Source organism: Dryobates pubescens, chromosome 14 (genome assembly GCF_014839835.1).
Source record: "Dryobates pubescens isolate bDryPub1 chromosome 14, bDryPub1.pri, whole genome shotgun sequence".
NCBI lineage: Eukaryota > Metazoa > Chordata > Aves > Piciformes > Picidae > Dryobates > Dryobates pubescens.
The window spans coordinates 19,976,388-19,991,786 of record NC_071625.1 but is presented as its reverse complement, the minus strand read 5'-3'; the positions used below and the strand labels follow the sequence as shown (position 1 = coordinate 19,991,786).

General features: G+C 44.1%; 1 protein-coding gene across 5 annotated transcripts in view; it reads right to left on the bottom strand.

Annotated features, from left to right (window-relative positions):
• Positions 1-15,399, bottom strand: part of ST3GAL1 (ST3 beta-galactoside alpha-2,3-sialyltransferase 1) — a 74,013-nt gene that overhangs the window by 24,044 nt on the left and 34,570 nt on the right. For 3 of the 5 annotated variants that reach the window (XM_054167155.1, XM_054167154.1, XM_054167152.1), the window contains one exon: positions 268-1,108. In XM_054167155.1, coding sequence (XP_054023130.1) covers positions 268-579 — 312 coding nt within the window. In that variant the 5' untranslated portion in view covers positions 580-1,108. Of the gene's footprint in view, positions 1-267; positions 1,109-1,420; positions 1,572-1,797; positions 1,880-15,399 lie in introns of those variants that run through there. The other 2 variants (XM_054167156.1, XM_054167153.1) reach the window with 2 other exon arrangements.

Below are 15,399 nucleotides of genomic sequence, written 5' to 3'. Positions count from 1 at the left end.
GCAATACTGACATTTGCAAATTCTGGATTCCCTGCCTAACTCTGCATGCGTCTTTTCTAGCTTGGAGCAAGTAAGTGTGTGCTCTGAGCACCTGCAAGCTAAGCACCGTCAAGAACATCAGCTTTCATCCATCTCTGCCCATCTTGCCAGCTGAGACAGCAAATGCTTTTGGAGAAACTCATCTCTCACTATCTGCTCAGCATTGTCCAATGCCAGACACCACAACTGTCATGCAAATAACAGGCTGTATCCACACCTCTCACTTACCAGCCACCACCTGTAGCTGTCTTCTGGGATGAAGGCATTTTGTGAGGTCAAGAAAGGTTGCATAGTTGAATTAAACCTCTGATCAAACCAGAGGGAATGTCCCAACTCAGAAATGCACGTGTGACAGCTGCACGGTCTTCGGGGGTACTTCAAGAGTTTTTGGACTTGCTCTGTTAACTGCCCGATGAAATTTCTCAGATCCCAGGTGGATGTGGTCACCTGGTGTGTGTAGTTCAGTAGAAAAGATGTTACTGTGATGAGCAAAAAGGCAAAGGTGAATACTTTCACGTTCCTCCTCCTTACCACAACCATCTTTCCTGCTCGGGCTCTACTGTCGCTGCTGACCAAGTACAACGTAGGGTCCAATGTAAGGCAAAAAGGAAAGGGTGTTGCAGGCAACCAGCAGTTACCACCTTGAGCTTAGGCTGAACATACCATTTGCATGACCTCCATCCATAAGGGGAGAAACCTTGTTTCCCAAAAATGGGCTTAAAAAAGGCAAAGCTGGGTATTTCTTTCACCTCCTCAGTGTTTCCAAATCTCTTCCACCTCTCCGTGACCTGCTGCTAACCTCTTCCAATGAGAGTTCAACGAAGATGGCCCCTTGTCCTTCCATGTACCAGAATATTTAGAGGGGACCAATATCAGCATAAAAATTTAGGTTTTCTCTGTGGGAGCAAGCCATAAATTAAAGCAAACAAACTGCAGAAAGAAGAGGGTGTGTTGTTGGGTTTTTTTTCTTGGAAGTTAGTCCATGAGGGATCAGATCATCTGGGGATGTACAGTCCAGCAGAGAGATGTGCTTTGATGTCCATTTAAGCCATGACGAACAGTTTGCAGCCTGGAGACACAGACACACAAAAAGAAGGAAAAATTACTGTCAGAAAAGTTTCTTTGCATTCCTCTCAACCTAATTTCTCTGCTTTTCTCTGCCCATCCCAAAACCTCTCATCGGCTCAGAGCTCTCAACTCAGCACCACCAGCTGCAATTTCTGCTGCGCTGTCTGCATGCTGAGAAGTTTCAGGGTGAAATTTCTGAAAGGGCAGAGCATCGACCTGTGGATGGACATTGAGTCCCTCTGTACTGAACGAGCCGCGGTGCTCTGGCCTTATTTGAATTGTAGTCTGTAGCCATTTGAATGCAATGACTCACCTCCTTCCCTTAGGCTGCCCTTGATAGCCACAAGATACACAGCAAAGTATTCATAACTCAAAGCAGCTGAACAAAAAGCACTCGGCAAAGAAGGGAGGAGTAGGACAGGGAGGAAGAGGAATCGTTTCCTTTCTCTTCCTCCCCACAAATGACTTAGCTTCTTAAGGATCAGGGCTGGACTCGTGATTCAGAGAAAGCCAAGCAAGAACAGCTCATACATCCTGGGACAGAGAGGGGAAATACAAGAATAAATGGCTTTTGTTTTGCGTGGATTATTGCTATTTTTCCTGCAAAGGAAGGCTAGGTGAGGGCAGCCTGGGCTCTCAGAGTTCCCATGAGACCCCCAAGTCAGGTAAAAAGGCAGAGAGCCGCTTTACCTCAGTGAGTCAGGAGATACAGATGGACCTGGAGCTCCTCTCCAGTCCCCTCCTGGTGTTCCCTGCCTGGCAGCAGTGATCTGAGCCAAGTTTTTAAAAGCCAAAAAAAAAAAAAAGATCCCTTTCTCCCACTATGTGATTGTTTTGTAGGAGGAAAAACACGTTGTGCTTTTAAAACCTTGGATGCTTGCAAAAAGTCCCCAAAGTGCCATTGCTTAAATAACACTCTTTTGTTAACAAGTTGGGTGTTTGGTGGTTGTTTTTTTTAATTAAAAAAAAAAGAAAAAGAAAACAGAAAACAAAACTAGAGAAGCAACTGTGTCAGAATGTGTGCAAATTTATGAACAAGTGAAAGCTCAGCAGGAGAAGTCTCATTCAGTGCACAGCTGCACGCTTTGGGCCAAGTAAGAGCAAAACTGAAACTGTTTCTGTTGAAATAAACCATTATTTTAAATCTATTCTGTGCGCCACACCAACAAAGGATCCCTCTCATTTCATCACTCAAATCCTGACATGAGAGAAGTGCATCTGATGACCACAGTTTTAGGTACAGTACCCCCATTTGGCTGTTGGCTTTTCTCCTGGAGACCTGTGAGGCCAAAGTCCTTTTCAAAGGGGTTTGACATGGTGTTTTGGAGACGGCACAGGCTTGGTTTTAAGAGGTGGTATGTAAATATTTCTCAAGCTGTCTAAAGCCAAATTTGAAGGCAGGAGCCTCAGACCCTGGTCTTAAGCATTTGCTCTGCTTCAGCTTTCTCATCTGCAGCACGTGATGTGTAGCCTGTGCCCTTCAATTAGCTGCTGTTTGCCAAACGCCTCAAGATTTATTTTAAGTCTGTCCCCTACAAATGCATTTACAGGAGCTCAAGGGCTGACAAGTGGGTCAGGCTGAGTAACAAAAGGCTTTATTAATCCCAGCTGATGGGGCTTGCTACAGCGGTAAATCAAACAGCACTAGGGTACAATACTGTGCACACTCTTAACTTTTTAGAGGGAAGTTTTTGGACCAATCAGAAATCTTCCAAACTATTCCCGGGTACAATGTGAGAAATGCAGTCGAAATGGTTAGAGGGGATGCTGCCGGCTGTGCCTTGGAGAGTTAGAAAAGGAGCTCAAGAGCACAGCCCCAGGCACAGCACCCATTCAGGACAGCTGGCCTGTGCCAGAGAGCAGCCCCAAACACATCAGAGCTTTAATAGTGTGGGTGTAGTTGTTAGCATAAGCAAAAACACAGCCCCAAAGCCCTCCAAATATGCCAAATCCCAGAAGCAGATTGATTCTCCATTTATGGATCGGATAATTTAAGAGTTGTGGTGCTGGTGGGTTGAATCTCGACTGCTGTTAATACTGGGGCAATGCAGTATTTGCAAACACACCTCCTGCTCCTCTATTCTTTTTTTTAAGTGGAGGAGGGAAGGAGATTATTCAGTCTTTCTTGGAAAAGCCTATAAAATGGAGTATTGTTCATAAAAGAAACAGTTCTGGCCTCCAATACAAACACCCATTTCACCAGATTTATTTATTTATTTATTGTAACTGAGCTAAGGTTAAACTTATATTTAGAATTTGAAATAAACCCTCCCCAAAGCAGTGTTTATGCAGTGTACTACAGTGTTTCCAAAGTCCTAATCATCTCATCTTTTATAGCACATGATAGGAAAGTGAGAAACCAGAACTCCTAAGGCCCTTTTCCAGGGTGGAAATAAACACCGGATACTCTATTTTAAAGCCTGTTACTGGCAGTTAGTTTCCTATGAATGTTCATGATGGGGGGTGGAGGGGATGTGGAATAAAAGAAATATATATATATATAACCTCAGAGAAAGGCTCTGGGGACTATAAATGTGATTTAGGGCCTGAGGGAAAGGAGAAGTGAAATGAATGGAAAATGTTTTCATCGAGTTCACTGTGACTTGGACTGGGACCACTTTTATCTGTTTCTAAAATGCACATGAGATTCAACCCAGGGATCAGTACTTTCAGCCTTCCCAGCACCCTGCACCACAACTCAAACTATCCCTATGTCTCCCTCTGCTCACATATATTCGTATCTTTACAAATGGGTTTCCATAGGATTTGCCAAGGTGCCGGGAAGTGGTTGGTGTGAGAAAACACGCAGGGCTGCCAACCCCAGCTGTTGGGAATGTTTTACCTCTTGATACTATTTGTGATAGTTAATTTAAGCCATTACCAGCTACAGTTCTTATCTACATACCATGGTGTGACCTTGGTATTAGTACATCTGTGAACAGGCTATTTTGGCCTCAGACTCGGAACAGGACTTCAGGTACAGAGATTTAAATTACATGCCCAGCTACAGCCCCCTGAGAGTTAAACAGATTTAAACTACAGCCTGCTGCGGCTGTGCCTGTGGGCAGCTATCCCAGCTTAGCTCATGCAAGCAGCAGGTTAAGCTACCTTAAGTGATTGGGTGCTTAAGGTCCTATTTGTGATCTGGATTTCTTCTGCTACTCTCCCACCTCATCCTCCTTCCTACCTATACCCTTGTCCCATGTAAGACACCCGTGTACACCCCAGGATTACTTATTTATGCTGCCACTGTCCATTGATATACAGTGCATGGAAAATATGAAATGCTGTGTCCTAGGAAAGAGCAGAGAGAGACAGGTTCAGAAGAAAGGACAGATTCCTCCAGCCTCCAGTCTTGATTGTAGGAGTGGGTCCAGTGTGACTAAATGGCCATAAAGGAGGATTAGAGAGCTAAATCTTTTGTCTACATTTTACAAAATATACCAGGACTAATCCATTGTGATTGTTTGTCTTCATTGTCTTTTTGCATTTTAGAAAGAAGGAACAGAAAGAGCTTTTCTTTTCCTCCTTTCCTTTTTTTTTTTTCCCCAGAGTAGATCTTTTTCTTTTATTTTGTATTGTAAACTCAGTCTGAAGAATGTCCCTGGTCCCTTGCCAATTTGGCAATTAACAAAGAAGGACTAACATAAAGGATTTCTTAACACCTTCAGGAAGTATTTTTTGGCAAATCCACCTAAAAATGCAAAGTAACTGCATAGCTAGGTTATGTGATCATATCTCATCTACACACCCTCAAAGGAGCACTCAGAGACAACAGCAGGAGGGAGAGTCCAAATAATACCCTGCCCCAGCTGCCCCTAGACCCATCCCAGGAGCCATGAGCCCATCAAACACCTATCTGTAGCAGCCCAAAGGAGCACAGGGGCACACAGGCAGGTGGAAACTTGATGTAAGGACTCAGAAGGGGCACTGTCTGGGTCCCTCCCAGGGCTGGTCCAGGGCAGCCTCAGCCACAGGCCTGGGGCTCACCCAGGTGAGTGAATGAGGTCTGCATGGTCAGCCACACAATATTAACAGAATGCTGAATTTCTTGATTTTTTATTTCTAAAGATGCATGTAGAAAATAATAATGAAAAAATATTGAGAAAAACATCACTGAATTTCTCACCCCCCAAGCTGTAAATGTGCCACTATACTACAGCAGAGTTTTACCCCCTTTTGATGCCTATATGGGTGGCAAAGAGGTACTTAGTACCATTTTGAGGAGATCTTTGTCAGCTTGTGTTGATGGTTCAGGACACATCTATTGCCTTCTTGTCCTTAATTCACATTAAAACCTCTGTGTGAAACACAGTTCTCTAGTTTGAAGTTGCCAGCACATTCCAGACACAGCATGTTGGGCAGAAGAGCACAAAGGCAACAGGGTACAGCATCCCTATAAAGAGATATTTCCAGCTTTCCATTCACTATCAAAGGTCCCAAAGTTCTTTAGACTCAAACCCCACATACCCACCCGCCTCGATGGAAGCTGGGGAAGAACAATGAGATGCTTTGCAGCTTTCTCATGACTGGTGGTGGCCATCACACAACCCTTCTACAACCCAGAGTATTTTACAGCTTCAAGGAGTAAAGATCTGCTGCAATTTGACTTCAAGAGACTGTGCTGCGCTAGAGAGGTCTCAGTGGCAGAACTGCAGGTACCAATTTTCAGAAGCACAGTTCGGAGCACCACACAGCAAAACCTTCAATGATGACTTAGTGCTCCAGCTAAGCCACGTTGTTCTAAAGCCTTTTCTCAAAACAAACAGTATTTCCTCAAGCATCTTTTCAGCTGTTTTGGGACCTTCCTCCCATCCACATTCCTCATGAGTAATGACTTGAGTAACTCTAGGTCTTGAAGCCCTGGCCTGGGAGAGGATGGAAGGTTCAATCTTGCCTTACCGCACTCACAAAGGCCCAGAGCAGTCTTAGAAGACGTTATCCTGGGGCAGCAAAAAGTCACTGGAAAAATACACATAAATTTCCACCCTAGGTCTGTGCTTATGCCTGGAAAGGAGCAACAGAGGGGACTGTTTCACTCCAAACCACAGGCTTGTCTGCCCTGCCCTGGCTCATCGCTGGCTGCCTCCCACTGCCCAAAGCTGGCTGACATTTGAAAATAAACACTTCATTGGTCTGACACCTTGCCAGAGACCTCTGAGCATGACGCCTTCGTTATGTGAGATAGATTGTGCAATGAAAAGGCAGCCTGGCAGCCCATGAGAGTTAAACACAGGGCAGAAACATGAATCTCCTTTAACCAGCCAATGCTGGGAGGCCATGCAAGACCTCTGACCTATCTTTTCTAACTCCAGGAGATGAGTGTTCCCAAACATTGAAGGGAAGGGCTAAAGACACGAGGTGGGGATGGGTTAAAGCCTGTGTCCCAGCATAGCTTCTGCAACTTCAACCTGTTCATGGTGTGATTTCCCACGTGCCACTGGCCACACAGCACTGGCAGGTATGTGTGAGCCCTGTGCTTCTCAAACACCAAAACCCACTGCAGGATGCAATTTTGGAAAAGAACCACATGACATTTACCTTTCTGTGCATAACTTAATTGAAATCAGACTGCATTTGGTTTCACAGCGCTAAGTGGCTCCTGACTACTGTTACATCCTTGCAGGGATGACATGGGTGCTGTTTTTCCATGTGACCACAATCATAGAAAACCATCCCAAATTCTAACCTGCCATTTATTCATGAAGAAAATGATCTGCAGCTTTTCTGACCCAACCTTTACTGTGCTGCAAGTCATAAATCTGTTTGACTGCCACTGTCAAAATTGGGTCACAGCACTGAAGTCACTCAAGCTGGTTGGCATATTGCTCTTGGATTTATTAAAATGTTCTCCTCAAGCAACTGTCTAGAATAAAAACACCAGGCAACAACTGCCTAGAAAACAAAGCCATTCAGGAACACTTAAGCCATGAGAAAAAGAAGCTTTAGACAAATTTGAAGGCAGCTCCATGCCTCTTGAATTTGGAGCCAGCTCTTTGACAGTGTTTCATCTATCACAGCGAATAGAAGAAAAACTGGAGGTGGTTTATGGAGCGTAACTGCATGGCATTTTAGGTGCCAGTGATCTGAAAAAAATTGTTACCTACTTGTGTCTTATAAGTGAGCAAGTTTGCTGGCAGGCTTGGGCTGGCCAGGCAGATAGGAGATCTCCCTTCCTATGTGCAAACAGGTCTGGCAGACTTTACCAGGCATGTTGCATAGTGGTCTGGAAATGAAAATTCCTTCATGATGCCTGAGAAAAGGCCTGGAGGCTTTGGCTCAGGAAAGGTCATGAGCTTGCTCATACCCTTAGGCGCTGGGAGTTGCCATACCTGCAAGTGATTTTGGAGGAGCCCTACCTCTTTGCACACAGTCTATTAATCAAGAAAAGGCACTTTGCTTCTCTAGTGGTACTTCATTTTCTTTCATCTATTCCAAATCCCTGTCCCCACAGACACACTGGTGGTTTAATGTGCAAGTGGATGGCTACAAGTTCTTAAAAAGAATATTCTTTTCCTTCCCCATTCTGTAGTTTACAACGCTGGACAGACACATAGGTATAACCTGCTGAACTGTGAGAGCTTTTATGTAATGGGCCAATACCTTTTGATGAGTTGGGATGGAACTTTTTGTCTGTCTTTATGTAAGCTGTCATGCCAAGAGCCCAAAGCTGGGCCGAAGAAAACAATAACCCTACAACGAAAACCCTAAACTAAAAATCACTCACTCACTAGAATTCTTTCACTTTACCTCTATGAATGATTCTACTTCAGGAACTTCTTTAAAAACATACATGGAGACAATGGGACACATCAAACTTGTGGTTTGATTCCTATTAACCACCTGTCATGGCAGAGAGTCTATAGTGGACAGAATTCCCTTGTACTTTCACATCCTTCTCCTGCCATTAGGTGGTTTGCAGGCCAGGATCAAAACTCTGCTGCCCTTTGGTTGGGAAAAAAGAGCTATCAAAGGAATTTCCAGGATACCTCTGTGTGTTTGCACCTTGCATAGTTTTTTTAATGGTTCGTGATAGGACAACCTTAGAGCTGAAGCTGGCAAGGAGTTTTTCAAGTACAGTTTATTTTTATGGCTTGCTTTCTTTTTTTTTATCTTTGTGAAAAAGTCATCCTTCTGTAGATACTTACATTTCTGCTAGGAGAAGTGTGGAAAAAAAAATCTCCTTATTCTTGGGCGGCTTCTTCATATTGGGGTCTGACTATATGTGACTTTTTATAGTTATAGGGACTTGGTTTAGTGGGCATGGTGGTGCTGGCTTGATGGTTTGGATTTTAGAGGTCTTTTCCAACCTTAATGATTCTACTCTTAATGACTCCCAGGAGAATTTCAGAGATTTTCAGGTAATCCAAATACAAAAAGACAAATTAACAATGACAACAGCAGCAGTAGAAACAGAGGCAAGTATTACAGACGCAAATTCCTGTAAATGCATTAGTTTCAGTTTTATAGGATTACAAGCAGGGATATAGGATTATTTCAGATTATGGGACACTCTAAACTAAAGGTGGAACTTGATCACATTGACAGTAGGTGTTTTGCTAGACTGTCCCTGAGAAACCAGCTCAAAAATAATCACCAATCTATTTCCTGGTTAAAACTGTAGGGAAATATAAGTGACTACAAATACAACTGTGGAACAGACTTCCAAGAACTCTGATTTCTGGGATTAAGAATGATTAACACACCACAGGGACACTCATGGCATTATAATTACAAAGGAAGAGGAACATTAGATGATAATGATACTATTGATGGCATTGTCAATAACCCCTAAAATCTAGGAAATGCTTCCTTGCCCATGTGAGCACATCCGACTCCTTGCTGGGATTCCTGCCCTGAAGCAACACCAAGCAGTTGTTGGCACTGTGAGGTTGTTAACTGGTATTAATACTGATGGGCTCCTTGTTAAACCTAGAGCATTTCTCCTACAATCGATGACACCAACTGATACAACTCCACATTAAACATTTATTCAGACAGGCTGAATTCACTCTGGAGAAGGTTTAATTACACCATGGGGATTTTCTCCTTCACTAACCTGGGATTTATGCTTAGTCTTTCTTGTGCTATGAAGGTGTCAAACTGTCCACAATTAAATTCAGAGGTATTCTAGCATTTTGGAATAGTGTGAACCTGGTAGTCAGTGCAAGCTATGGCAAGTACAAAATAATACTTAAGTTTTCCTTCTAGCACACACACTTCAGAAAGTTTTCATTTAGTGTGCACACAGTAGCCACAGTAAGTTTACAAGGAGTCAAAAAATAATCCATTACAACTATATTACAGATATGTTACACCTTTGATAATTAATATACTGTGTTACAAGCCATAATTACAAAGCCATTAGGCAGCTACTTTACTTGATTGATCATTTTTTATGTCTCTAATAGAAGTACTTGAACTATTTGGATCCAAATGCACTCTGCTCTTTCACCCAGCCTAAGAATAATTCAACCTCTGTGCATTCCAGCTTTAGCCCTACATCTACAACAGTGTTGACTGTCAAGAAAGAAACTAATGATTCAGACTACCAGATCATAAGTTGTCTCTAATATCTGATAGATGAATGTAGCTGTCTGGATCAGATAGCATGTATATGACCCCTCAGAGTTCCATTGGTGGAAGCTTTTCTATCTACTATGTGGTACTTTGGATGCAGGACAACCACAAGATCTAAGCAAAGAAGAAATTTTGTCTCTGTGGCAAAATAGAAACAAAGATTAGCACACATCAGAGTGGCACAGAAAAAGCTTCCTCTAGTCCTGAATATGAAAATATGTCAAGAGCTGCATGTGGAATGGATTTGCATGCATCAGAGAGCTGCACATACAGCCACTCAACTGGGCATCCTGAAGTGCATGAAAAATGCTAATATTGCATAACATGGATGCTGATAATTGTCTGTGTTTCTCCAGTATTCAGACATGCACAAAACTATGGCATCTTTTCCACTTTATCCCTTCCACATCTAAAAGATACCTCCATTTTCAGTGGTCCAGCGCAGCCTTTTCTTTCTGTTGCAAGCTTTTGTACGTATTACTATTGCAATGAACGTGGGATCCTGTTCTAACTTTCATGAGAAGCTGCATAGTAACTTTTAAAATGGGGCTTATGAAACTGCTTCCTCTAGCAATAAAGCTCCCAGCAAGTTTTAATGGGCACAGTGTTAAAAGCTAACAGTCTTCAATGACCACAGGCAGTGGAGTCCTGGGGCTTTGAGCTTGCTTTTAAATGAATCAATTTATGTCCAAAAGTTTGCTTAGCAAGTGGGAGCTGTGGGATTTTGTTTGTATTTTGCCTTTATTAAGCAAAGGAAAAAGAAGTCATCTCACCTTTAATTAAAACCTCTCAAGGATTTGCTGGGAACTGTACACCAAGAAACTTGAAAATACACTGTTCTGCCTGGATTGGTTTTAAACAGGGTAAGATTAAGTGTTCAATCTCTTTTAATATGCTTCTCTTGCTAAAAAAAAACAAAAAAAAAGAAAAAGAGGCAAATGCTGAAAAATACTGACTGCATCCAAAGGAAAGTCATGACAAAGAGCCTAAACATTCCCAGAGGAGAACTTCTTATGGAGAAGACATAGCATCAGCCGTAGGGCGTAGTTGTTTTTAAGTTGCTCTAAAAGGAGACAAGAACCCCAGTCACAGAAGAGATGTCACACTCGGCTATAAGGTGTTAATCCAGGATGTGGTAGTTGTTGCTGGGGTGTTCCCATCTTTAGCAAAATATACTGGATTCCAGAGTGTCCTTCGCCACAACAGATGGAGAGGTAGGTTCTAGATGTTTGTCTAAAAGATGAGGTTTTCAGTGACCAGTACGGTTACTGCACAGACATTTCCAAAACTGCAACTGAGGGAAATCATTCTCATTTTACAACCTTCTGTATTTCTTACTTCTGAATTTCATTGACCCTGCTCTGATTTACATGCATGGTAGACTTGGGGCATTGCTAATTTGTATGAGAAAGAGTGAGGAAAGTGTGGGAGACAGATAGTGACAGGGCTCAGTGACAGCACATGGCACACAGAGGCAAAATTATCTTGTCCAAGTTTTACAAATATACGCAGACATTTCTGTTCATGGACGTATCAGCCAGAGAGGCAGGTGAGGAGGGGGCTGCTTACCCTTTGCAGCCACTCTGCTAGATGTGGCTCCTGGCTGACACCCAGGACTGAGATGGATTGGCTTTAGTTCTGGACATTGGTTCGTAAGACTCACAGGAGACTCGCCTGGGTGAGGTGCCAAGAGGTTTCCTCCTGTGTGAAGGTGGCACCAACTAGTTACACATAACTCCTCTGACAGAAGTTTGTCTAACCCCTTTTGAAAACAGTCCGTAGAGAAAATTCTCCTCTGTCTCAAAAGAATTTTTTATCAGTACAAGGCCATCCTTGCTTCAGACAATAGCAAAAAAAGCCCTTCCCCAAACTTGTATTTGACTTAATAGTCTTAAAGAAAGAAACTGTATCAGTCTAGCTTTTATATGAAATACTATTTAGTAAACCATTCAGCCCTGGAACACCTCAGAGCATCATTCTGTAGTGTCTGTGAACACCCACCTCCTGCTGAAGCTGCACCCTGCCCTGCACAACAATGCAGAGAGGAGCAAGAATCATAGAACCATTTAGGTTGCAAATGACCTTTCAAGATCATAGAGTCCAACTGTAAACCTAACAGGGCTGAGTCTACCACTACACCATGTCCCTCAGCACATCTATGTGCCTTTCAAATACCTCCAGGGACGGCGACTCAACCACTTCCCTGAGCAGCTGTTCCAGTATTTGACAACCCTTCCAGTGAAAAACTTTTTCCTAATATCCTATTTAAACCTCCCCTGGTGCAACTTTAGGCTGTTTCCTCCTATCCTATCATTTATTAATTGGGAGAAGCAACTGCCCTCCACCTCACTACAATCTCCTGTCAGGTAGCTGCAGAGAGAGGCGAGGTCTCCCCTCAGCCTCCATTTCTCCAAACTAAAACAATTGCTGGAAGAATGTCCCCTTGCTTTCAGGTACAGGCATCCTTGGAACCAGCTGTGTGTCCACGAGCGTTCCAGTTGTCTCAAACAGCGCCACTGAAGGGCGGGTGTGCACATGGCACTCTGCACGGCTCCGGGGGCGCTGCCCTCCCCCGCGCCTCCCATGTTGGGGGCGAAGGGACAGAGGAGGCTGCCAGGGAAGAGCGAGAGAGCAGGGACCGGAGCAAGCCGCTCCGCCTGGCCCCATGCCGCTCTGTTCCCACCACTGTCTGTGTCCCGGAGAAAAGCCACATGGCACAGCCCTGCTTGGCGCTGCCTGCAGCCTGGAGAAGACCAGGTGGCACGGTGCCGCTCCCCCGCCGCTGCTCCTCTCGCTGTGTGCGCCTGCCGCCAAGAAACTTGGAACTGCTCCTAGGGCAATTCCACAATCCCAAGCCAGGGAAATACTGACATCCCTTCTCTTTGACATATATTTTTCCCACTGCTTTCCTTTTCCTTCTGCTCCAGTCCAATCTAATAAACCCAGTTCATCAGCCGTTTGGCATCGTTTCACCTTTATTTACTCCAAGGGAATGATTTGAACCTTAGCCCGACACCCCCCCACCACCCCCAACCCCTGCTGACCAGGGTCGTGACAACAGCTTCAGCATGTGATCCCATCCCTTACTTACAGAACACGACACTACGCTGGGAACAACAGGAAAGAATCCTGATGCTGCAGGACCAGGTAGCCAAGTGGGGAGGCTGAGCAGACTGCACACAACAATAAGCACACAGCCCACAAGGACAGTGGAAGCTGTGCCTGGTGAGACTCTAATGCACATACCAAAATGGTTAAACTGTGCTTCTATAGCTTTTCTTCATCCTCACCTTTTTACTCCAAGGTAGTGGAAAAAAGAAGAAAAGGTATAAGGAAAGAGGATTTGCCTGGATTAGGTGGGAGGGTCTAGGAGCAGGTTTACTGCCCAGCTGACAGGGCTTACAACTGGAATTAACTCTTATATGGGTCACACCACTGTGTGCAAAGGAGGGTGAGGGCACTTAAGGATCTAAACACTGTCCAAATTTCTGGTTGTCCAAAATAAATCAACCTCCTACCATGGTAAGAAGCCTCTTCTACAGTGAGGCTTCTCTCTTCCTCCAACCCCGGCTACCATGAGCAGGCACATCTTCAACTAGATCAGGCTGCTCAAAGCCCTGTCCAATATGACCTTGAACGTTTCCAGGGATCGGACATCTATCACCTCTCTGTGCTGCCTCTGACAGTGTTTCACCAGTGTCATAAAAAATTTCTTCTTTGTATCTAGTCTAAGTCTACCCTCTTTTAGTTTAAAACTGTTACCCCTTGTACAGAGGTCCTAGGTTTTTACCCGTGCCCCCTCCCAACTCATCCTTTGCAAAGCAGGGCTGTGGCTGCAAAGTATCCGTGGGGTGAAACATGATTTTCATGCAGGACAAAACCAGAATTTGCTTTTGAAAATGGCTTTACAAAAACCATGGAGGCAAGCTGCACATTTAGTGACCGGACTCCACAGCATCATCAGAACAGAGAGAGGGAATGAAGAGGTTTTTGCCACCCTATCCAGTACTACTGGGAGGAATAAAGTCCTTTTGCTGCCCAGATGTCCATCAGCAACGTTCCTCGGCACACAGATCTGGTTCCTGTGGGTGATACCTGCTCCAAGCACAGACAATACAGTTGCGTGAGAGCACAGGGCACGTACATGTTCTCCCAACTCTGATGTGTAAGGCCGTTGGCTTGATGTAAGTGGTGTATATTACTTCAACTTGGCCAGACATCTTTGACATTAAATGACTGTAGAAACACCATGCTAAATAAGAAATGAAAGTAGACCTCCTTCCTGATGAGCAAGGGGAAACCCCAAACTCTAATAGCCTTTGACAAAAAAAAAAATAATTTAAAAATCCCAATCAAGGCCAGATTTGAAGTGACAAAATCCAGGCAGCAGCAGCCAAAACACTCACTGATTTCATTTGGGGTACTCTACTTGAACTGTTTGGAAGCTGAATTTCCAGAGATACTGATCATCCACCCCTGACTGGCTTCCATAATTTTAGCTACTCAACACCCCCCAAGCAGTCAGAGCAGAATCTTTCAGGACTGCTCTTCCTCACACTGAGCACTCTTCAATTTACCCTTGTTTTTAGCAAAATCCAGCTTTGGTCTGACAGCATCTCTTCCCACACTCGTACACAGATATCACACACACCCTAACTGACACAGGGCTTTGCTACTAGTTTCAGAACACATTGGAAAGGTGTCCAAAAAAAAAAAAAAAAAGGACATATGGAATCCTAGAATTATTTTGGTTGAAAAAGACCTTTTAAATTATTCAGTCACCAAGATTTATCTCTGTTTTCATTTCTGATGCACTAAGGCTGGTTTGCTATGGAAGGAATGGCCTGGGGCAAAACCCTTGGAGGAGGGGGTAGCACACAAGTCACTTATTCAACCCCCATGACAACTCTTCACCACAAGCCTTTTTCTCCATGATCACTCCAAAATATCACCATGCACAGGGCATGCTGCTGCCACCTCTGCTTCACAGATGGGGAAGGGGTGAGCGAGTCTGCAGGCATCTATTTTATTCTCACCCTTACAGAGCTCAAGGGTAGAAATGCAACATCCAACCCCAGCTCCTGACTCCACTGCTGACTCTGCTCCTTCCCTTATCCCAGTGCTGCTCAGCATTTCAAAGGTAAATCATTAGGAATGGGAAGCTGGAGCAGCAGCAGCAGTTTTACTTTGCCCTGTGCAGCTCCCTTTACACCTCTGACCTGCAGCTTTTTCAGGGCTGTGTTTCAGCCTGGGTCCTCTGAGCACTTGTTAGGCAGCTGTCCCTGGCAGGGGTAAAAACTAGTTTAAGATGGAGTTGGCTGCTGTTCCCATCATTCTTTGCCAAGTCTGATGCATCCCTCTGCAAATTTTCTGGCATAATATGCCACAGTTGGACTGAAAAAGAAGCATAAGCCATTCATCGGCTACTGATAAGGGCAATTTAGTTGCAAATGCATGGCTAGCTATCTTAACACCAAGAAGGTAATAGAGGATTCAAAGTATAAAACTCTATTTTAAGGTGTCTTCGGTCCAACTCACATCCCTGTGCATGTGTTTGTGATGACTCAAGCTGAGTTTCATTTACGTTCATCATACAGGGAGTGCCGCATCCCATCAGTGCTGCCAGCAGTGCACAACCTGCAGTCACAGCAGTTACTCCTCCATCATTAATGATAGTCGTTTGAGGATCCACTGGAGAGCCTTTGTCAAGCT